This window comes from Gadus chalcogrammus, chromosome 12, assembly GCF_026213295.1.
Source record: "Gadus chalcogrammus isolate NIFS_2021 chromosome 12, NIFS_Gcha_1.0, whole genome shotgun sequence".
Lineage (NCBI taxonomy): Eukaryota > Metazoa > Chordata > Actinopteri > Gadiformes > Gadidae > Gadus > Gadus chalcogrammus.
The window spans coordinates 5,154,847-5,176,305 of NC_079423.1; the positions used below are offsets into that span (position 1 = coordinate 5,154,847).

Sequence of the window (21,459 nt, forward strand, 5' to 3'; positions counted from 1 at the left end):
GTACAACTGAAAGATAGTGACATGTCCAGAAATAAGAATAGTCCAAGAACCACTCGTTTTCTTCCCCTGATTAAACCAATTAGCCCCATCGTCTGCTATATCACGTGACACACTTTACGTCTCATCCGGGTCTGCTTGTCACGTGTGCTGTGACGTGGCGCGTCAACACAACAAAACGATGGCGGACGCCGTGGAGGAAGTTCTGCTCGCCACTTGGTGAGTCGATGCTTAGGCACAATGATAACAGAAATAACTTCAAATGATGTGTGTAGTCAGGTCGCACTCATGCCGTGTCCAGCCTCAACGAATGTGTTCGTGTTCACCGTGAGGAGACGCTGTATGTTTATGTGTGTGTGGATACGAGTTGACGTGTCAGACATCACAACGCTAGCTAGCCACATAAGCTCATAATTGCTAATTATCTTGGATCATTTTCCTTCATTGTTTTGCAATAACACATCATAATAATAGTGTTTTTGGCCGTGGATGCAGTTTAGTTCCTGTCTCCAACGTGGGTCCATTGTGGGTTTGATCGGCATGGGATAAATGTGGTTATTATGTACCTTCAATACCGTATTCTGGCTGTGTAACTTATTGTATCCTCCTAGTAAGATAGCATGTTACATTAAGTGTCAGTTTCACCTCTGAATAAAGTTACCCGCATGATGAGTTTAGTCACATCTATGTTTGACTTGTTATCCTCCTCATAAAACAGTGCCTTACATGATGGAACTCGTCCCATCTATGTTTTAACTTATCCTCCTTGTAAGACAGTGTGTTGCATGATGGAACTCGTCCCATCTATGTTTTAACTTATCCTCCTAGTATAACAGTGTGTTACATGGTGGGTTTATACCCGTGTGTTGGCGCCTTCTGCTGTGTCTGTTTGTATTTTTTGTGCTATACATATAGTTTTTTTTAACAATTACATGTCATTAATAATACACATTCATTATTTATCAGCAGTCAATATACTACCATCAGTAAGACCCGTTGTACGTGGAGTCTCTCCATCTTCTAGATTTAGTCTTAGTCTGGGGAACCTGTACTTCTATCTACTACAGATTTTACATGTTGGATACTCTATCCGGACGAGTAACATTCCTGGAGAATTAAGTTTTCGTAGGATTTGTATTTAGTTTATATTTATGTATATGTTTTCATTCATATATATCTAATGGAATTGATAGCTAGTGTAACTTGAATGAGCGATATAACGTTGCTTTTGTGTGGTAGTGAATAGCTTCCTAGCGCATTGTACGTGTCTATAACTATAACAATAATGGGTCTGCTCAAGCTTTGTATGAAACAATGGTCTGGTAGCCACAGCTTTGTGATGTTCTAGAAGTGTTCGTAACATTGGTCTGGTTGCTCCAGCTTTGTGATATTCTAAAACTGTTACTAACAATGGTCTGGTTGTCTAGCTATCTGTTGTTCTAAAGCTGTTAGTAACGATTGTCTGGTTGCTCAAGCTTTGTGTTGTTCTAAAACTGTTAGTAACAATAGTCTGGTGGCTCCAGCTTTGTTATGTTCTAAAACTGATAAACATTCTTTGCTCGGCTTCATGTTGGCCTGCATTTCGGACCCCAAGTGGTATAACCAAGATGGGGTTGACTTTGTGTGGTGCTTTAGGGACCAGGATCTGGCCGAGGCCTTGGACTCTGGATCCGACATCGAGATGGAGAAGAACCTGATCGAGGAGGAGGGGATCCCGCCTCAACAACGAGCGAAGATGTGGAAGGTGAGAGGTCGTTGACAGCCCTGTGGAGGTCAAAGGCCAGCAGGGTGTCTGTGACATGACCATGTGGAGGAGGTAGATATCCTATGAAGAGAGGCGGCATGCTGAATAGCATTAATTACTTGAAGATGTTAAACAGCATTTAGGGCATGTCTTGCTAAACCAGTAGTATATTTCTTAAGTAGAACTTAAGAAATATTAGTAGAACTTAAGAACTATTTGGGGTGGGATGAAATGTCAAGATTGGAAACCATTTACTGAGAAAGTAGCAGTAGGGTTAGTTGATCGCAGGTTGTTTTAATAAATAAATACAATATTAAACCTTTTCCATTAGATACATATTTTCTTTGATTGAGGTAATGAATTAATGATTTATTTTTACTTGAATAATTAGATATTTTTTACGTTTTAAGTTAGCTGGTTTAAGTTTTTAAACCGGCAAAAACGGTTCCAATTTTACGACACATAAAGTTACATGTATGACTATCCGGGTTTTGTGGAAGTGAAACTATTTGACATGCAGAGTTGCAGACTGACTGGAAAGACAGGCAGCCTTTGTTCAGGACAAATACCTAGGGACCGTAGAAGGAATGTGTCTTTACATTGTCCTTGCATTCAGACGTGCCCACTGTTTTATTTAGGGTGGTACGCTGTATTTACTAACTGTAAAAGAATGCATGTAATTTACTGTGTGACTAAATTAAAGCTCATGCCTATATTGCTGTTTAGCTGCTTCAGTTGGTAAACGTGGTCATGGTCAATTATTTCTAATTAGTTAAGGGATAAAGGCCGGATCTCTGTACATTATCACGCTTATTACACGGTTACTTACAAGAGAAGGTCTGTTCAATTACACTATTTTATTCGTAGCAGCGATCTGCAATACAGAAATAACAGATGGCTGAATGCCCTAATTGATCAATCAGAATCACGTATTCAACAAAGCCTTTTAATAAACAATAATGACGCCTAGTGGAAAAGGATCAACTTTTATATCTCTCACTACCCTAGCCCTATTGTGTATCTCTCCGACCATTGCACTGTGACCCCTAGCCTCACCTCTGTCTCTCTGCCTGGCCAGATCGCTCTGAACGTGGCTGGGAAGGGTGACAGCCTCTCTCCCTGGGACGGTGTCCTTGACCTCCCCGAGCAGACGCTCATTCACAACCGCAGCCAGCAGCTGATCGGTGAGTCCGGCCTGTCGCCTCAAATCAAGCCAACGTCATTAGTATAGCCCTTTCTAGTACAATGACAATGGGCTTCAACAGCCTTTTCAGAGGCCCACTATAGATGACAAACCCTTAACGCCTAACACAACTCCCTTTCTCCACATGCGTTAATGTTTGAGGGCACAGGAAGACATCCTAGTGGACGCTATGCGTGAAGCAGGGTCTGTGTTAACCAGCGCCCTGTTCCCTGTGTGTAGACCAGCTGGGCGTGTCGGGGCAGGAGCGAGCGGAGCTGGTGTCGGACGTGGAGGCGGTCATCACCTTCTACTGCAAGTCCAGGAACATCAGCTTCACGCCGGAGCTGAGCTGGCCCCACCTCCTCAAGCCCCTGCTGGGCCTGCAGCTCCCGCGCAGCGACCTGTACAACTGCTTCTACGCCATCATGAACAAATACATCCCCAGGTGAGACGTCGGCGGCCTGTCTGTTGGTCTCAGGGGAGACACCGGTCTGTCTCGCCCTGCATGTCCATCTGTCGATCCGTTCGTTTCCGCATTTTATCTGTCTGGCTGTCTTCCTGGCTGCCTGTTTGTAAAGTTTTCTGTCTGCCTGGTTTTTCTTTCTCCTCGTCTCTCTGTATGTCTGTCTCGTCTGACCGCCTGTCTGATCCCCGCTTGTATTTCTCCCTCCCACCAGATTGTACAGAATGTGTGTATTCTGGATTAGACTCTGTGAGCCCATGGTAAACATGTTTATATACAGCACACACTGCAAATCAGCAGAGAACATCAACTGGTTCCATGTCTTCTTCACTGTGATTTTTTTATATTGTGTGTGTGTGAAGCACACACGCACAAACGCACACACATACTTTTTTTTGTTTTGACCTTGCTCTCTGCTCCCTCTCCTCCTCCGGTGATTGTGTGTGTGGTTTTGTTTGTTCTATTTTGGTTCTTGTGGTGTTCTATGTTTGGACCCGTCTAGCTTCCTGCAGAGACTGGTTCTTTGTTCTGACTCTCTGTCCCTCCCCCTGCAGGGACTGTGTGCAGAAGGGCCGGCCCTTCCACCTGTGCAGCTTGCTGCTGCAGTACCATGAGCCCGAGCTCTGCTCCTTCCTGGACACCAAGAAGATCACCCCCGACTCCTACGCCATCAACTGGGTACAAACGTCCACTTCACGACAATCCTCCATGCACTCTCTTCCACACTATGTCCTTGCTCTCTAAGCTTCGAGGCTCTGTCTTCCATGCCTTCTCCTCCACACTCTGTCCTCAAGGCTCTCTAGGCTCTGTCCTCAACACTCTGTCTTCCATGCTCTCTCTTCAAAGCTCTCTAGGCTCTGTCCTCCACCCTTTGTTTCCCACACTCTGTCCTCCAGGCTCTGTCCTCCAGGCTCTGTCCTCCAGGCTCTGTCCTCCAGGCTCTGTCCTCCAGGCTCTGTCCTCCAGGCTCTGTCCTCTATGCTCTCTCCTCCAGGCTCTGTCCTCCAGGCTCTGTCCTCCAGGCTCTGTCCTCCAGGCTCTGTCCTCCAGGCTCTGTCCTCCATGCTCTGTCCTCCAGGCCCTATCCTCGAGGCTCTGTCCTTATGGCTCTGTCCTCTATGCTCTCTCCTCCATGCTCTGTCCTCTATGCTCTCTTCTCCACGCTCCGTCCACAACAACCTGTCCATCCCCTGGCTCTGCCCAGAATAAGGTTCAATCAAAGTGGACTGGTGTGTTGCTAACTCAGAGTGTGTCAGTGGTGATAGCTGGAGAGTGTTAGTATATGTTTGTGTGTATGGGTGTGTAGGTTTGTATCAACCTGTGTGTGTGTGCGTGTTCTCAGCTGGGCAGTCTGTTTGCCAGCCACTGCCTTGCTCCGGTGACCCAGGCCTTGTGGGACAACTACCTCCAGCAGGGCGACCCCTTCCTCGTCTTCTTCCTCATGCTTGTCATCCTAGTCAACGCCAAGTGAGTGTATTCTCAACATAACCTACCCACTTTAACCCTAACCTGACCCAGCCACTCTAACCCTAGCCTGTCCTAACCACTTTAGCCCTAACCTACCCACTCTAACCCTAACCTGACCTAACCACTTTAGCCCTAACCTACCCACTCTAACCCTAACCTGACCTAACCACTTTAGCCCTAACCTACCCACGCTAACCCTAACCTGACCTAACCACTTTAGCCCTAACCTACCCACTCTAACCCTAACCTGACCTAACCACTTTAGCCCTAACCTACCCACTCTAACCCTAACCTGACCTAACCACTTTAGCCCTAACCTACCCACTCTAACCCTAACCTGACCTAACCACTTTAGCCCTAACCTACCCAAGCTACCCCTAACCTGACCTCCCATAACTGATAATAATAATTATAATAATAAATGTAAACCGTGCACCGAGACCAAGATTTTATGTACAATCTGAAACTCCAATGAATGACCTCTCATATAATTCATGAATGTTCATGTGTCTGTGTATATGAAGTGTGTGCTGTGTTCCTCAGAGAATCCATCCTCTCACAGGAAGCCACCAGCAGAGAAGAGATGATGAGTAAGTATCTGGACGTACCCACCACCACACATGAGTAGGTGTATCTTCTCTATGTATTCCTCACCATGTCAGAGAGGAGCTCTTTCATCCTGAACCTTTCTTTGACCGTCTAATTAGCAGATCCCTGATCAGCTGGCATCCGAGGGACAGGAGCTAATGTGTGTGTGTGTGTGTGTGTGTGTGTGTGTGTGTGTGTGTGTGTGTGTGTGTGTGTGTGTGTGTGTGTGTGTGTGTGTGTGTGTGTGTGTGTGTGTGTGTGTGTGTGTGTGTGTGTGTGTGTGTGTGTGTGTGTGTGTGTGTGCGTTGCAGAAATGCTGGAAGAGTCTCCAGCTCTCCTTGAGACAGAGGACGTTGAGGACCTGATATCTCTGGCCCAGTATTACTACAGCAAGACCCCTCTCTCCCTCCGAAAGGTAGGCCACACACTCACAGGAAACCGCAGAGACCAGTTATTTCACTACCAATACCCATTCCAATCACAAATACCAAATCGTCAATAAAGGAACTGGTAATCACACCCCAAATGATTTTAAACAGGTTAGTTCTGATCATGTGATCATTGCTTTTTAGTAATCGACTAAAAACCCTTAACGCAATATTATAGGATTTAACAGGTCATTGGAGTACAGCAATGACAACATATATTCAAAGAAATCTATTTTTATTTGGTACCACAACCAACAAATAAAAAAGTGATCTCTGTATACTGTGATCTTTTTTGTTTTGTACTTTAGCCTTATTTTATTAAGATGACTGTTTATATATATTTTTTTTTATCTTTTAGATTATGTGTTATGTCTTCTCTTGATATCTCAGAGACATCTTCTCTGACATTTCACACATTTCTCTCTAAAATGCGGAATGAGTCTGACTTGCCGAGGTGCTCTGTCCCCCCCCCAGGAGAACCAGAACCTGTTTGGCAGCAGTCTGGTGGCCCTGAAGGAGGAGGACATGGACCTGAGCCAGGCCCTCTGCCTCCCCGTCTCCGTCCCGGAGATCCTGCAGGCCAACCAGCACCAGCAGGTAGGTCTCACCTGGTCTGGTCGGCTCTCACCTGGTCCCACCTGGTCTGACGCCCGACCCAATACCTGCTCATCAATGCCATGCATCTGTAACTCACGGTCTTAGTCGTGTTGGATAAAACTCGACGCCTTCTCGCCCCAGAACGCCAGTACCATTAAAGAGAATTATATTTTCTTAAATAAGCTTAGAAATAATGCAAAAAAACAACAACAAACAGATATGAAATAGTAACTGACAAAGTATATCAGGTACATCTTACGATCTCTGCAGTAGATCTAGCCCCCCGGGAGAGTTGAGTTAGAGTTCACTACCGGGTGGGTTGACCGGGTCTCTGACGGAGGTGGTGGGTTGACCGGGTCTCTGACGGTGGTGGTGGTGTACCGGGGTGGGTTGACCGGGTCTCTGACGGTGGTGGTGGTGTACCGGGGTGGGTTGACCGGGTCTCTGACGGTGGTGGTGGTGTACCGGGGTGGGTTGACCGGGTCTCTGACGGTGGTGGTGGTGCACCGGGGTGGGTTGACCGGGTCTCTGACGGTGGTGGTGGTGTACCGGGGTGGGTTGACCGGGTCTCTGACGGTGGTGGTGGTGTACCGGGGTGGGTTGACCGGGTCTCTTGACGGTGGTGCCGGTGTCTCCCGTAGGACGGCGTGCGGTTCTTCGTGGTTGACTGTAGACCGGCCGAGCAGTACAACGCCGGACACCTGTCCACCGCCTTCCACCTGGACTCTGACCTGGTCAGTTTCTCCATCCCTTCTCTCTCTCGCTCTCGCTCTCTCCCTCTCTCCGTCTCTCCCGCTCTCTCTCTCTCTCTCTCGGCCTCTCAAATTGAATTCAAAATAAGGTGCTCTCCACCTCATTCTCTCGCGCGCCGCTCCTCACAGATGCTGCGGAACCCGTCGGAGTTTGCGCTGTCGGTCAAGTCCCTGCTGGAGGCCCAGAAGCAGTCCCTGGAGTCGGGCTCGGTGGCCAGCGGGGAGCACCTCTGCTTCATGGGCAGCGGGCGCGAGGAGGAGGACATGTACATGAACATGGTGCTCGCTCACTTCCTGCAGGTCAGAGGGGCTGCTGCACGCGTCACCCGTCGGTCATTCTTGAACTAAGCAACTCGACGTTAAATCAAGCTCATTTGGGTAGATTGCTCCCACGTTTATGTCATGGTCCGCTATCTCCGGTCACCTCCTTCACTAATCAAACACCTTCTATTGCAGAAAAACAAGGAATACGTCAGCATCGCAAAAGGCGGATTCATGGGTGAGTGCAGTTAAAGATTAGATTTTTGTATGTATTTTCTATATATATATATATATATATATATATATATATATATATATATATATATATATTTATATATATTTTTTTATATACATTATTTTATCTTAATTTATATATATATGTGTGTGTGTGTGTGTGTGTGTGTGTGTGTGTGTGTGTGTGTGTGTGTGTGTGTGTGTGTGTGTGTGTGTGTGTGTGTGTGTGTGTGTGTGTGTGTGTGTGTGTGTGTGTGTGTGGTGCAGCTCTACAGCAGCACCTGGTGGACATGAACATCGAGGGCCTGGACTCGTCCTACCTCCACTGGATCGTCAGCACCTCAGGGTCCCACAGCAGCCTCAGCTCAGCCGACGTGAGTCCCCCCCCCCCCTGGGTCAAACAGCGGGAGGGCTTAAAGGGGTTTCCCTCACGCTCTGCTGTTTGGTTTAAAACGGTACTTCTGCCATAAGCGGCCTGTGACATCAACTCAAAACAAACTGGGTTGTTGTTGTTGTTGATGTTGCAGACCGCAACATGCATATGTAATTGGACTCTCTTATATTGCAAAAAAAGCTGAAAGATATAAAGGGTCACTATTTGACAACCAGGTGTGATGTTGATCAGCCGATTCAAACTATTTCAGAGTGTTGGTACAAACTGGTAGGCGGAATTACCTTCTGGCCAAACACTCACCCTGGTGAGTGCCTTTATCAGCCATTTGAAAATTGATCTACTGGCCAAACTTTTTGCCCAGTGGATCAATTTTCAAAAGGCTGATAAAGGCTAATCAGCCTTGAATGCACACGATTTTGTCATGATATTCATCTTGTCGCATAGCCATCAAAATTTTAAAAACTGAGCCTATGGTGCCATCACGAGTGGAAGTCCGCCTACCCAGTGTTAGGATGATCTGTCACGCATCTCTGTGAACACTCCGACTTCGGAAGTCACAAGTGGAAAGCTTCTAATCAACAAGACACCTGATGGTCCAAAAGGGGCCCAGACACCAGACCGACGGGGACAGACAGGTCTGAGGTCATGATGATCCCCTTCTGGTCACACAGGGCGAGTCGCTGGGTGGCCCCGGAGACGCCAAGGGGGTCAAGTCTCTGGTCAACAAGATGACCTTTGCCCTGAAGTCCAAGTCAGTCAACGTCAAGGAGAAGATGATCAGCTTCATCGAGAACACCGCCACACCTGTGGACAGGTGAGCTTCTGCCTTATTCTCCATGAGCCTTAAAAAAAGGATCTAGATATTTACGATTTCACAACCTTTCTTTTTTCACTTTAAAACATGTTGTTTTAAAACAACACGTTGAAACATGTTTTAAAGTGGAGGACATCCTGTATCGTGTCTTTACAGGCTCTTCAACAATGCATCCACATTCTTAAATACATTTCTCCTTACAACACAAGACACAATGGCAATCATTAATAGCTATCGGGCATATTGTGCACATTATTTTACACAGTTAGAGCGACCCATGAACACAGTCCCTGACCAAACCATGTGCCTTATCCCACACTAGAATGTCTTTCACTCTGCCCTGGCCAGAGAAGGCTGTCCCAGATCGGTAAGAGTTGCCAAGCGTCGCGCTGTACTTCACTAGCATGTCCACCACTGGCTGTTGGGCCCCTCACAGGCCCTCAGGCCCCCCCCCCCCCCTCTGCATTGCACAACCACAATTTCATAATCTTAAAGGGCCCCTATCGCTACCACTAGGTGCCAGGCTGAGAAGTCATTACAAGCCATTTCAAAATCTGTGCCCTTGTGACATCACAAGTGAGAGACTTGCTTCACCATTTGTGATGTCACAAATGGATATGACTTTTGGCCCTGTGGCGTCTAGTGGTAAAAACATGGGGGCCCTTTTATGAACTGTGCCACGTGTCGCATGCTTGGTTCCAACATCTGTCCTCACTCCTCACTCTCATAACAGGTTCACAGATGTGGATACTTGAAAACACGCAAGCCATCTCTGTCCTTATGCTTATACTAACCACTCTGAAATCCGCTAGTGACTTATCCACGGTAGATTTTACGCACGGTAGCTAGTGTTTGTTGTCGTCTTCGTCTTTCAAAACGTACATCATAACATCCGAGTTCAACTGTAGTTGTTGCCTGTCTTTTCACCGTCTGACCAAATGAGCTAGTTTGGGTCGAACTTTAACAATACCGCCGGTGGCCTGAAGGTTGAAGCAGATCTCTGCATTCCATCTCGTGATTTGTCATAATGGTGATAAGCCGGGCTGTGTCACAATGGACCGCTGCACTCAGTCAATAAAGCCCTGGATATTGCACAATAACTTGCCATGCACCTCTTTGTGGTCTTCACAGTATACATGTTGTTTAAACCTTTTCTTTGTCTTTAACAGCTTTGTCTGGACATTGTAGCTGTCTGTCTCGCTTACGGGAATTAACCATGTTTTGGGTTTAAAGATTAACTTCTCACTAGTCTTGGGAGATGTCTGCCTTACAAAGGTTCAACTCTTGTCAATTGTGTTTTAAAATATGAATTTCTTACTTTTTTTAAAAGAAAGCTACAAAAAAAGAGCTTTTTCTCTTTATTTATGCATTTGTCAGATTAATCTATAATCTATACAAAAAAATCTATAATCATTTTCTAGGACGCAAAAAAGCATCTATAGAATTGCAGAATAGAATGATTAGCATGGTAGTATTTCTGGTGGTAACCTCAGCAAAGGTGTGTTTGAGCCTCCATCTAAGCATGTCTTTACCCCGTTAAGCCGTTATTGTACGTTCACACCAAAAGCTGTAAAAGATTCAAAATCGCCGAATAGCTCAAACCGCAATGCTGTCCAAAATATGTACAGCTCACATCGCTCTTGCGATTTTACTTTTCCATTTTAAAGGAGCCGCGCTTTTTGCCCGCACGCTCGTGGTTGAGGCAAGTGCTGCTGCTGATGCCGAGCCACAAAAACACAAGATGGTCATAAGTTTGGTCAATAGAAAAAGGATAATAAGCATAAATACATGAAACACTGAATAACTAATTAATGGAGCGATTGCTTATATGCTAGATAATAGCTTAGTTGATCGCTATCGTGTGTGTGTGTGTGTGTGTGTGTGTAGTATTTATTATGGAAACGATACGCTCAACGGGAGCATTTGTGCCAGGCAGACGCACGGCAAACTGACAAATTAGAAATAGATTTTTGTGCGGTATCTCCCTGCTTCTGAAGTGCGCGCACATCTCCCCCCACCGCTCGTCCGCTGGTTTCCATCAGCATTCCACTGTGCGACCATCCCTGTTGCGTAATGCGGATTGCGTATGCCCTCTTACATTGTTGAAATCATATGCTGGATGCTTTATTCTTTCTGTGTGTTTTTTTGTTAATAATCAGGCTATAATAACACCACGTTGGCCATGCAATCGCCCACAAATACGATAACCGCAATTATTCTCTCATGCACCATGATGAAGGAACACATGTGTGGTAGGAACTAGGAACTAAAGTTCTCGCGTATGTTTATTGGGACCCACGCCGGCGAGAGACATCTACATTCCGATTGGCTGGCGGTCATTTACAGCCGAAACGCTACTAGCTCATTTGCATAGAGTTGAGCTGTTTTCAACTCTCATTTACAGCTTTAAAGCTATCGCTCAAGCGTTTTATCGCTTTATCGCTCATGTCTATTAGAAAGTGAATGGGCGTTTATCGCTCAAAAGGCTTCACAGCTTTTGGTGTGAACGCAGTTAGATCCACACAGCCAGGTCCAGTGTGTTGTTGTTCTTTTAAAGTTTTCACCAGTCAGCAGCAAAGCATACTTGCTCATGCTTGATGGTCCTACATGGCCGTCGGTGACATCACTGGCCTCCATGTTGACGGGAGGAAGTCTTTGTATCCTTCCCACACAACAGGCACGTGAGCAGCAACGACCGGGTGGGTAAGCCCTACAGAGGAGTCAAACCTGTATTCAGCATCGGTGACGAGGAGGAGTACGATACAGGTGGGTCCTGATCACAACTCCTGCACTTTCGGATGGCATCGCAGCATTCTGGCAGAAGAGTTGAGGCATACTTCTATTTCTGGTCTTCATTGCTAACAATCAGCAAAGAAATTCTTCAAGATGATTGGTCTGTCTACCTGCCTAACTACCCGGCAACCATCGGGCACTTTGCCCATGCCCTCATGGGCAAAAAAATCATTGAGTCTTCCACAATGCTAGGCAAACCTAATGCTAAAGCTAGGGATAAAAGCTGAAGAAATACCTAAAATACTTTCAATAACAAGGTAACTGTTTATTGAAACCATCAAGGATTGTTTCTCCAAATGCCTACCTTTCCTACATAGTCCCCCCCCCCTGGGAACCTTCTCATTTACTCTCGAGAGTATGCATACCCCCCCCCCCCCCGCAGTTGGGAATCACTGATCCAAGTCATGGGTGTGTTTTGGGTGTTTTTGTTCTCCCTTCCAGACGAAATCGACATTTCGTCCACGTCGGATGACGACCGGAAGGAGATCATCAACCTCCAGACGTGGACCAACAAGCCAGACGTCAAGCACCACATCCCTTGTGACGAGGTGAAGGAGACTGGACACATGTTCCCCAGGTGGGTCCGGGGTCCTCAGCAACTCCTCCTGGACATGCCGTGTCCTGGGGAATCATAACGTGTGTGTGTGTGTGTGTGTGTGTGTGTGTGTGTGTGTGTGTGTGTGTGTGTGTGTGTGTGTGTGTGTGTGTGTGTGTGTGTGTGTGTGTGTGTGTGTGTGTGTGTGTGTGTGTGTGTGTGTGTGTGTGTGTGTGTCAGAATTTGACGATCTGCGGGTTTGTGTTTTAAAATTCAAGGATCTGTGTGTTAGAATTTGGCCTGTGCTTGTGTGTCCAAAAATGAACTGTATTCCCCATGTGGCCCGCACCATCAGTCTAACCCCGCCACCATGTCCCTCCATCTTCCCCCCCCCTCCCAGCCACCTACTGGTGACGGCCACCCACATGTTCTGCCTGCGGGAGATCGCATCTCGTAAAGGCTTTGCCTACATCCAGTCCAGACAGGCGCTCAACTCGGTGGTGAAGATCACCTCAAAGAAGAAGCATCCGGAACTCATCACCTTCAAATTCGGCAACAACAACGCCGCCGCAGGCGTGGAAATCTCCGCAGTGGAGAGGTGCGTGAGGATGTTAGCTCTCCAGTCACGTGCTATGCTCGGTTACAGAGTTACACGAGGGACTTGTGTGCCCAAAGACCCTTAATCATTTGTGAGAATGTTGTTGTAGCTGGTTACTGGCTTGGTTGTCCAATTGAACCTTTCCTCTTTTTTTTGTCACTTGGTGAATATTCAGGCAGGAGGAATTTAACAACCTCAGTCGACAATACTATCTTTTGTGTACAATTACTTCGTCTTGGATCAGTCAGGTCCACTCATTTCTATTTGCGTTGCCATCGGCTCTGTGTTGCTAACGCTCCCCTTCCCCCTCAGGTATCTGATCCCCAACGCTGGCGACGCCACCAAGGTCATCAAGCAGCAGATCATGAAGGTCCTGGACGCCCTGGAGAGCTCCTAAGGAGGTCTGGACGCCAAGGTGTGGGAGGAGGGGGAGACTGCTGGCTCCTCCTGCTCCAGCTCTGTGGTTTCTGCCCACCCCCTCGGGACCGGCCCGTGGACAGGATGGACTGACCGGTTCCGCTGGTGTGCTGCCTGCTCTTCACAGACTGAGGACCTGTTTGGGGACAGGCTGTGTGTGTGTGTGTGCGCGTGTGTGTTTTGAAATACTTTACTAGGTGCTCCACGACCCGACCTTCCCACTTTACTTGCTCTTATTTAAAACTAAAGATTTATTTTCTTTTTGACATTGTGTTCATTAACAGAGCTCGTTTCAGATTCAGTTCAACGCAACCAAATCCCCTCCTGCCTTAAAACCCACTTGTTTCTCTAGTGACGGTTGAACCGGCTGGATGTGTGTCAGCTAATCATCAGCGTACCTAAAGGTCACTGCGTTCTCTTCTCGGTTTACCATTCAACACCAATCCTACTGTGGGTTTGGCTGGGCACAATTCCGGACACTCTGATTGATTACGTGTATTGACAACGGTATTGCTCTTCAGAGTTAGGTTGTTATCATTAAAGGAAGGAGGTTTCCTTTATAGGTCAGAGGTTATAGGAATTAACAAGTTGATCCGAAACGAGCATGATCCTGGATACAAACGGAAAACTCTAAAGATGCCCATCCCATAATAGCTGTGGTTGACCGACGGCGCTGGTCTTCTGCCACCTCAACTCTTTTTGATATTCTTCTTTTCAGCGCACAGCCTTAAATAAAGTCATTTAAGGGTGTTTATAAATATCTCATGTACATAGTGCGTGTAAACTACCGTAATATCTGAGCAGTAAAATAATTTTTGAACCATCTAATCAAGATTATTCAAGTCTGTTATTTAGCTGCAGTTTCTAGGACTAAGCAGTCTTTCACGGAGCAAATTTAATTTATTGTCAGCTTTTCAAACAATGCAATTAACCACACTAGAACAGAAGCTGTCCCCATCTCTGGACAACTTGAGTATTACCAAATGGAGGTCTGGTCATGTCACCGATTGAGCACCAACTATTTCGGTGCTTTAGTATTTGCTGCCGAATTCCAGAACTGGATTAATTTTCCACTTGTGTGGGAGAAAGTCTTTAGCAAACGTTATGCTACCTTTGATTGTATTGTACCTGGCCCTCAGACATATGCTGTGTTGACTCACTGTGGAAGAATATAGCGTATAGATTTCTATATGCTGTTTATTAGTCAACTTATATATTAGGACATATGCTATAGTGTCCTTGAATTGTGTCATTGATTCTATATTTAAGTGTTTTCACACTTATTCTTTTCCAGAAAAGATAATTTGCTCGCGTTTCATCAACTTGGCCGTGTTGTTTGCTTTCACGATCTCGGTTAATTGTGAGTTGTAAGTAACATCTGCAAACAGAAAATATAGCTCAATATATAACTAGCATCATAAGTGTTGAATGACTGTTTTATCTCATTTGTTGCCATGAGGTGGCATGGAGGAGTTTCTGATGGAAAGATATTTCGTTCAATTTCTGATAAGTTAGATGGAAAAAAGTGGTGATTAAATGGTCTCCCATAACATAGCATTCCTGTGTAATCAATGCATCGTGTTGTAATTTGTTATGTGATTTGTTCAGTATTTACTTGAATATGCTTGACTGGTCGACGTCTTTACGGTTGAGAACATTTCCCTTCCCCATCGTTTGAAAAAACATGGCGTCGGTCACCGCTCATCCAACGGCCGCTTAACCTTTGCATTCTCCTGTATATTTTGCACTTAACTTAACTGTTCTTTTCTAATAAACTTTGTTTTTAATAAATTGATAGTTATTCAACAATGGGTATGAATACCTCATTTTAATTCATGAGTTACTACATGTAAGTTTGTAATGCCATCATTAATTGACCTACACTAGGCTAACGTTACAGCAACCTAGCTTCTAGCGGGTCCAATCCCGTCCGTTATACATTCCTTTCTTGCATATTATCTCACTGGCATGGGAAAATTTTATTTGATGAATTTACACAAATAAATCTGTAGTTAGCATCATTACCGATAGCATATTGGAAATGTGTGTCTGTATCTTTAGAGAATCACAATTCAACACATTTAAATATTGACATTTCTGTCAAGGTATTGAAAAAAATCACAGTAGGATCAAACTTTAGGTGGAGTCCAAACGTTGCTGTACACCTGGACATTGAGTTCATCTGGTGCTCATCCTCAGCATCATTGACGTCATAATTGTGTATCCTGGACGTTGTCCAGCGAGCGTTTCTCTTTGCGGAGCCCCGGGAGCTTCAGCGCTCCGTAACGGGGTTCACCGCGTAGAGATCGTCACGTTTCTGCACCGTCACTGGGATCTGCCGTCGGACTTCCGCCATATATTGCAAGTCTACAAACAGTTGAAAGTTGTTAATTTTTGCTAGGACAAACAAAACTACTGAGGATCATTTGCTGACATCTCCAATGGAATATTCTTTTTTGTTTCTCCATAAATTAGAAATGTACAGAGCCCCTCTGGTGACATCTGGGAAAAAAATATATATCTGTTTGCCCGACTTAGTGATCTGTTTGCATGACTTGATAATCTGTGGCCACAATTTAATAAATTGCGGGAACGAGATGATTAATTTGTGGCCACAGTTTAATAATTTGTGGGAACAAGATAATTAATTTGTGGCCACAGTTTAATAATTCGTGGGAACGAGATACTTATGTTGTGTTTTATGTTTTGGTTGTCTATTGTTGCAGCAGGGGTTAGACGCATGTCATTCTATTTTAACCTCGGAATGAATTACAATAACATTCTAAAGTCACTTGCTGTTAGCCAAGGGGTTATAATAAGTAAGAGGCACTTAATTAGGCTGCTAAAAATGCACGGGTACAGCCGAAGACAATATGATGACCTCGGTGACGTGATAGAGGATGGACCTCGTTTTGACAGCTACACCAGCACCAAGTGTCGGGGCGGACCTTAGAAGCCACCGAACTCCTCTAGGCCTCCATAAAGTAGCCTCCAATGACATGTGGATCACTGCTGGTGTATGCCGCTTTAAGCCAAATTATTTTACGGGAAAAGCTGTCTATGCAACCATTGATGCAGATTCCATATGGTTTTCATTTATCATATGAATCGGTATGCCAGATATAATTATCATTTGCAAGGATGCCAAATGATAATTAATAATTTCATGCATTTGCTGTACATCCATCTGTATCCATGCAGGTTTCCATTTCCCTTCAGCTGTTGCATGATAAAGTCTATCTCGTCACCGAGGTCATCATATTGTCTTCGGCTGTACCCGTGCATTTTTAGCAGCCTAATTAAGTGCCTCTTACTTATAATAACTCCTTGCCTAACAGCAAGTGACTTTAGCATGTCATTGTAATTCATTCCGAGGTTAAAATAGAACGATATCTCTTATATCTTGTCCATGGCCGACATGCGTCTAACCCCTGCTGCGACAATAGACAACACAGCCACACTAGAATTATTAAACTGTGGCCACAAAATAATTATCTTGTTCCTTCAAATTATTAGATATATTTTTTTTTCCCAGATGTCACCAGAGGGGCTCCGTGGTAAAAAAATGAAATGTATTCATTTTGGTTGACTGTTTTGATGTGAGGCCCTCCGAAACGCGCTACATAACAACACAGTACTATAGATGTATACAATGTGTACGATCAATTGGGCTCCTCTGTTGAGGTTGTTAAACTATGGTAACTCACCAATATCAGCGTAGACCACCGCCTCCTCTGATCCAGTAGTAGAGATCACCTCTCCCCTTTAAAAAGATGAGGAGGCAGTGTGTGGTGAAGTGAATTGCTACGAGTAACGCATTAATGCACATGGGGATGATAAACGGATGAACTTCCAGCCAATCACAACCATAACAGAATTCATTAGCTCTGATTCCTTCTCTTCTGATTTTCTGGAGGTTAATTGGTACACCTTACTCGTTAATGAAAATAATTAGGGTTTTTAGGGTTAATAATTGCATTTGGGGGGGGGGGTGTACTATTAGAATTGTTCTATTAGAACAAGGTTACACACCTTGTATCCTGGTGCCTGTATGTTAAAAAATACCCCTTATTATTCTCACACTGTTCATTTCTGCAAAACCAATTTCAGCGACTTTCGGCAAAGTCACCAAAAGCATATCAACCCTATTAAATATAACCCTAACCCTATTTTTTAATCATATCAATTCATTATACCCAAAGTGAAATATTTCAAGCCTTTATTTGTATTAATCTTGATGATTAAACCAGTCTGGTTTAGCAGGCTTCAAGCATATTCGTAAAAAGTTGAGTGGAAGGAAAATATGTGGTAGAAAAAGGTGCACAAGCAACAGGGATAACCAATGCCCTGAGAGGATTGTCAAGCAAAGGCTACTAAAAAATGTGTGGGAGATTCACAAGGAGTGGATTGAGGCAAGGAGAAAAATAACTGATCCTTCGCTCAGTGGTCTGCCTCTCATTTAATTTGGAAATCAAGGTCAAAGGGTCTGGAGGAAGAATTGAAAGGCACAGAATCCAAGTTGCTTGAAGGCCAGTGTGTAGTTTCCACAGTCAGTGATAGTTTGAGGAGCCATGTCTTCTTCTGGTGTTTGTCCACAGTGTTTTATCAATTCCAAAGTCAACAGAGCCCTTCATGCTTGACTTCTGCTCACAAGCTTTTTTAATGAGCTGGAAGCCATAATCATCAAGATTAATATAAATAAAGGCTTGAATTATTTCACTTTTAGTGTAAAAGAAAAAAAAAAATATATATATATATATATATATATAGATGAGTTTCACATTTTAAGTTGAATTATTGAAATGATTTAACTTTTCCACAATATTCTAATTCGTTGAGATGCTGACCTGTACATGCATGTTTCTTACCAGGGGTTGACAACAGTGCTGTGGCCCCAAGCTACGTAGGAGGACGTCTCGTCTCTGGCAGGCGAGGCTGTGGCCACGTACAGCTGGTTGTCGAGGGCTCTACGAGACGCAGATATGCTTTTTCTTTTACTAAATCAAAAGCGGTCAAACTGGTTGTTCGTTGTGTTTGCCAATTCTATTGCAAGCATTATGCGTGTATCCAAGGTAAACACAAGTAGAACATTCAAGTAGAAGTACAGCATGGGGCTCTAGGTTTAAACTGAGCATCTGAGGACTGGAAGAGAAATGCTATCGCTGCTTCTGCCCACGTTATGTACTTATGTAGCATCACTTGAATTCCGCAGAATTTAGAGACATCATTGAGCCGTCAGAGGTCAGGTACCTCGCTCAAGGAGTTAGTACCAAGAACATTCCGGCTGGGAGTTGACACCCCTCTTCAAAACTTGGCTGCCCTCCCCTATTCCGGCCCTCCCTACCCCGGTTCAAGCTAGCACTTCAACTCATCCTCACTGGGGTTCGAACCGGCAAACTCCAGGTCGGCTGATTTGTCCTCAGTCAGGTGTGTGTAGTGACTGACCTGGCCCTCTGCAGCAGCTCCCAGTGGGCGGGGCCCGTGGTCATGTTGAAGGCCCCTGGGTACACCAGCAGCCCACAGCCTGCAGGACCCAGAACCACACCGCTGTCTTTGACAAACCCGGGTCAAAATGTCCATACCTCTCTCATAACATTTATTATTTAGTCAATTATGCTTTTATCCAAAGCGACTCGCAGTGAATTAGGTTAATGTTATGAGGAGCAGCCGGTAGGGGTTAGGGGCATCTTATCTTATAAACGTATCTCATAATCCATACCTCTCTCTTAACATTTACTATTTAGTAAATTATGCTTTTATCCAAAGCGACTTGCAGTAAATTATGATTAATGTTATGAAGAGCAGAAGGTAGGGGTTATGGGGCATTTAGCTCAATGATACCTGCAGGTAAGGCTGCGGACATATGGGATCGAACCCAATACCTTCAATGTCCATTTAAACGAACGGGCAGGGGGTTCACAGTTTGTCTGGGGTCCTTACCCATCTTGCTGTAAAGCTGGGCCAGTTCCGCAAACCTGATGTCATAACAGATGCCGACACCCACCTTACAGAATGCTGAGAGGGAGGGAGTGTGAGAGAAAAAACGAGAGAGAAGGAAAGAGAGAGAGAGACCTTAATGCTACAGGTCTACCCAGCAGTTGTGCTCACTGCCTCGTTTACATTAATTACATTCATTTGTGATTCTCTGACCACTGTGGCCACTCTGAATGGCCATTACAAACACATATTTACACCCCATCACTACAACATGGACCTCCAAGTCACGAGTCCCGTCCGGTCGATATTTAGTTAGGTTGAGTACGTGGTCTCGCAGGGGGGTAGCAGAGAGAGACTCACGTGTTTCAAAGACGGAGAAAGCGCTGCCTGGACTCAGCGTCTCAGACTCCTGGAAGCGGATCTTCCCCGGAACGTCAATGTCAAACAGGTGGATCTTAGCCGGAGAGGATCGGGAGGAATGAGAGACGCTCAGGGAGAATGGGAATGACATGCTTCAGTGTAATCTTGGAAAAAAGGTTGTACCTTTCTGTGTGTCATCAACAGGGTGCCATCGGGACCGAACACGGGACAGGTGTTGTATAGCTTACCTCCGTCCTCCTCTGGAATGGATCCTAGTGAACAACGGGTGCAAGTTAGACTCAAAAGATAGACTCTTACATTTAGTATTTGAGTTGATCCGAAGTGACTTACAAGGCTTTGGCTGAGAACAATTAAATTATACAATCGAAATAAAAGTTATAGAACCGCACAACCCAGTTTCAAGAACAACAACTAGACAAGAGTGCAACGAAGCCAAGTTTCTTTTAGTTTTTCTTTATGCCAGTGCAAGCAGTCAATCTAGATATCACAAATCAAAGGGTTTGGGGAGCCACTGACCCACACGTACCTCCGATCAGATAGACCTCGTTCTCCTTGGCTGCTTCAGACAGCATCTTGGTGGACTCGCCGGGAATCTTCTCGGCATACTCCCGGAAGAAGCCAGTTCCGTACGGAGAGTTGAAGCATTCCTGAGGAGGTTAGATAACATAAGATCCAATTCATTTTGGACAAGCATTGATGATGTGGGTGCATCCTGGTTGCAGAAGACCTGCCTTGCTCATAGGATTACAGGAAGGCTGCTTGTTTAATTTAAGTGAGGTGGATGAAGGATGAGGGTATTAGGCTAATTAGCCAGCAGCCCATTGAGGTTAAGATTATCTTACTGGTTTTATACAATGGTCACGAATGCAGTGATGTTTTAATGCTTAGTTGTGTCTTTTTATTTCAACATTCGCAGATTAGGATCATCATACAGCCGCAATTAAAGTGGAAAATGTGTCCAATCTGCGGTTATTACACTTCAGTTTCTTGCTTGTATTCTGTAAAAAGTAGAAGGTAGTTATTTATCATGCACTTTTGGTTCTGGCAACCAATCGTACAACATGACAATTATATTGGAATAATTGATCCGTCAACTAGCGATGGATGCATAATAATAACCATATATATATATATATTTAGTGTGTGCAACGCTGGACACATAATGTACATCCGTACCACCACTCACCGGCAGAACCACCAGCTTGCTCCCCTGACCCGCAGCTTCTTTTATCAGACTCTTCGCCTTCGACAGGTTATCTCGCTTTACGTTCGTTACATGTAACTGGATCACGGCAAGCCGAAACTCTAGAAAAACACAGTTCCATGCTCAATTATTAACAAATGTCTTTGGAAACAAGTCAGTTCAGCGCCGTGTGTGGTAGCCGACATATCAATATCGTCAGCGCATTGGTCATTCAAAAAAATTGTTAAATTGTACTTGCATGGTGCATGCATACACATTGGTCAATTTAAAGAATTGTAAACATTAACAGATAAAACGCGTAGTGATTAACTTACTTGACATTGCTCTCGCCAAGGTGGACATGTACGCAGAATAATATTGAGTTCCCTCTACTGTAACTTTACTGAAGTCCAAGGAGCTTGGACTTCAGATTCAAACATAGAAAACTAAAAGTAGAAGGATTTCTGCAGGGAGCTCCTCTATGACAGACAGCGCTATGCAACATCAAGTTCCGGGTCCAATAGGAATATCAAAGTAAAAGTCTAAGCATATTTTAGTTACATTGCGTGCAGAGCTATTTAGAGCTATTTATTCACCAACCATCTATTGTGCTGCAACTCCAATGCGTTTTTATTTGGAGCTGCTAACTTCTGGAAACGATTGAGAGGCTCCACGATCCGCAATTGCAGTTTG

The 21,459-nt window shown here is 44.8% G+C and overlaps 2 protein-coding genes across 4 annotated transcripts; one reads left to right on the top strand and one right to left on the bottom strand.

Moving 5' to 3' along the window:
* Window positions 1-145: 145 nt before the first annotated feature.
* Window positions 146-15,361, top strand: tbc1d23 (TBC1 domain family, member 23). 3 transcript variants are annotated; one of them, XM_056603599.1, is made up of 19 exons: window positions 146-216; window positions 1,633-1,741; window positions 2,820-2,925; window positions 3,165-3,369; window positions 3,942-4,065; window positions 4,730-4,854; window positions 5,398-5,444; window positions 5,754-5,857; window positions 6,345-6,467; window positions 7,109-7,201; window positions 7,349-7,519; window positions 7,676-7,718; window positions 7,982-8,088; window positions 8,780-8,922; window positions 9,245-9,289; window positions 11,600-11,688; window positions 12,157-12,292; window positions 12,651-12,848; window positions 13,161-15,361. In XM_056603599.1, the coding sequence occupies exons 1-19, from the start codon at window positions 179-181 to the stop codon at window positions 13,243-13,245; spliced, it is 2,091 nt and encodes a 696-aa protein (XP_056459574.1). In that variant the 5' UTR covers window positions 146-178; the 3' UTR covers window positions 13,246-15,361. The 3 variants fall into 3 exon arrangements, with proteins under 3 accessions (XP_056459574.1, XP_056459573.1, XP_056459575.1); XM_056603598.1 differs by having other exon boundaries at window positions 7,109-7,519; XM_056603600.1 differs by lacking the exon at window positions 9,245-9,289.
* nit2 (nitrilase family, member 2) lies at window positions 15,253-21,284 on the bottom strand. Its single transcript, XM_056603604.1, has 10 exons — window positions 21,102-21,284; window positions 20,770-20,888; window positions 20,110-20,230; window positions 19,746-19,834; window positions 19,563-19,656; window positions 19,206-19,280; window positions 18,711-18,789; window positions 18,134-18,232; window positions 16,973-17,028; window positions 15,253-15,632 (listed from the first exon to the last, which is right to left on the bottom strand). Exons 1-10 carry the CDS (start codon window positions 21,127-21,129, stop codon window positions 15,538-15,540), a joined length of 855 nt encoding a protein of 284 aa, XP_056459579.1. The 5' UTR covers window positions 21,130-21,284; the 3' UTR covers window positions 15,253-15,537.
* Window positions 21,285-21,459: the final 175 nt, after the last annotated feature.

Bases quoted from the DNA above. Each gene is read 5' to 3' on its own strand.
- nit2 (XM_056603604.1), bottom strand. From the start codon at position 21,129: ATGTCCACCTTGGCGAGAGCAATGTCAA. The intron at 19,835-20,109 runs GTACGTGTGGGT...GTTGTTCACTAG, and splicing joins CGAGGTCTATCTGATCGGAG to GATCCATTCCAGAGGAGGAC. The intron at 15,633-16,972 runs GTGAGTTACCAT...AACTGTTTGTAG, and splicing joins GGTGGTCTACGCTGATATTG to ACTTGCAATATATGGCGGAA.
- tbc1d23 (XM_056603598.1), top strand. From the start codon at position 179: ATGGCGGACGCCGTGGAGGAAGTTCTGCTCGCCACTTG. The intron at 1,742-2,819 runs GTGAGAGGTCGT...CTGCCTGGCCAG, and splicing joins AACGAGCGAAGATGTGGAAG to ATCGCTCTGAACGTGGCTGG. The intron at 7,520-7,675 runs GTCAGAGGGGCT...CTTCTATTGCAG, and splicing joins TGCTCGCTCACTTCCTGCAG to AAAAACAAGGAATACGTCAG.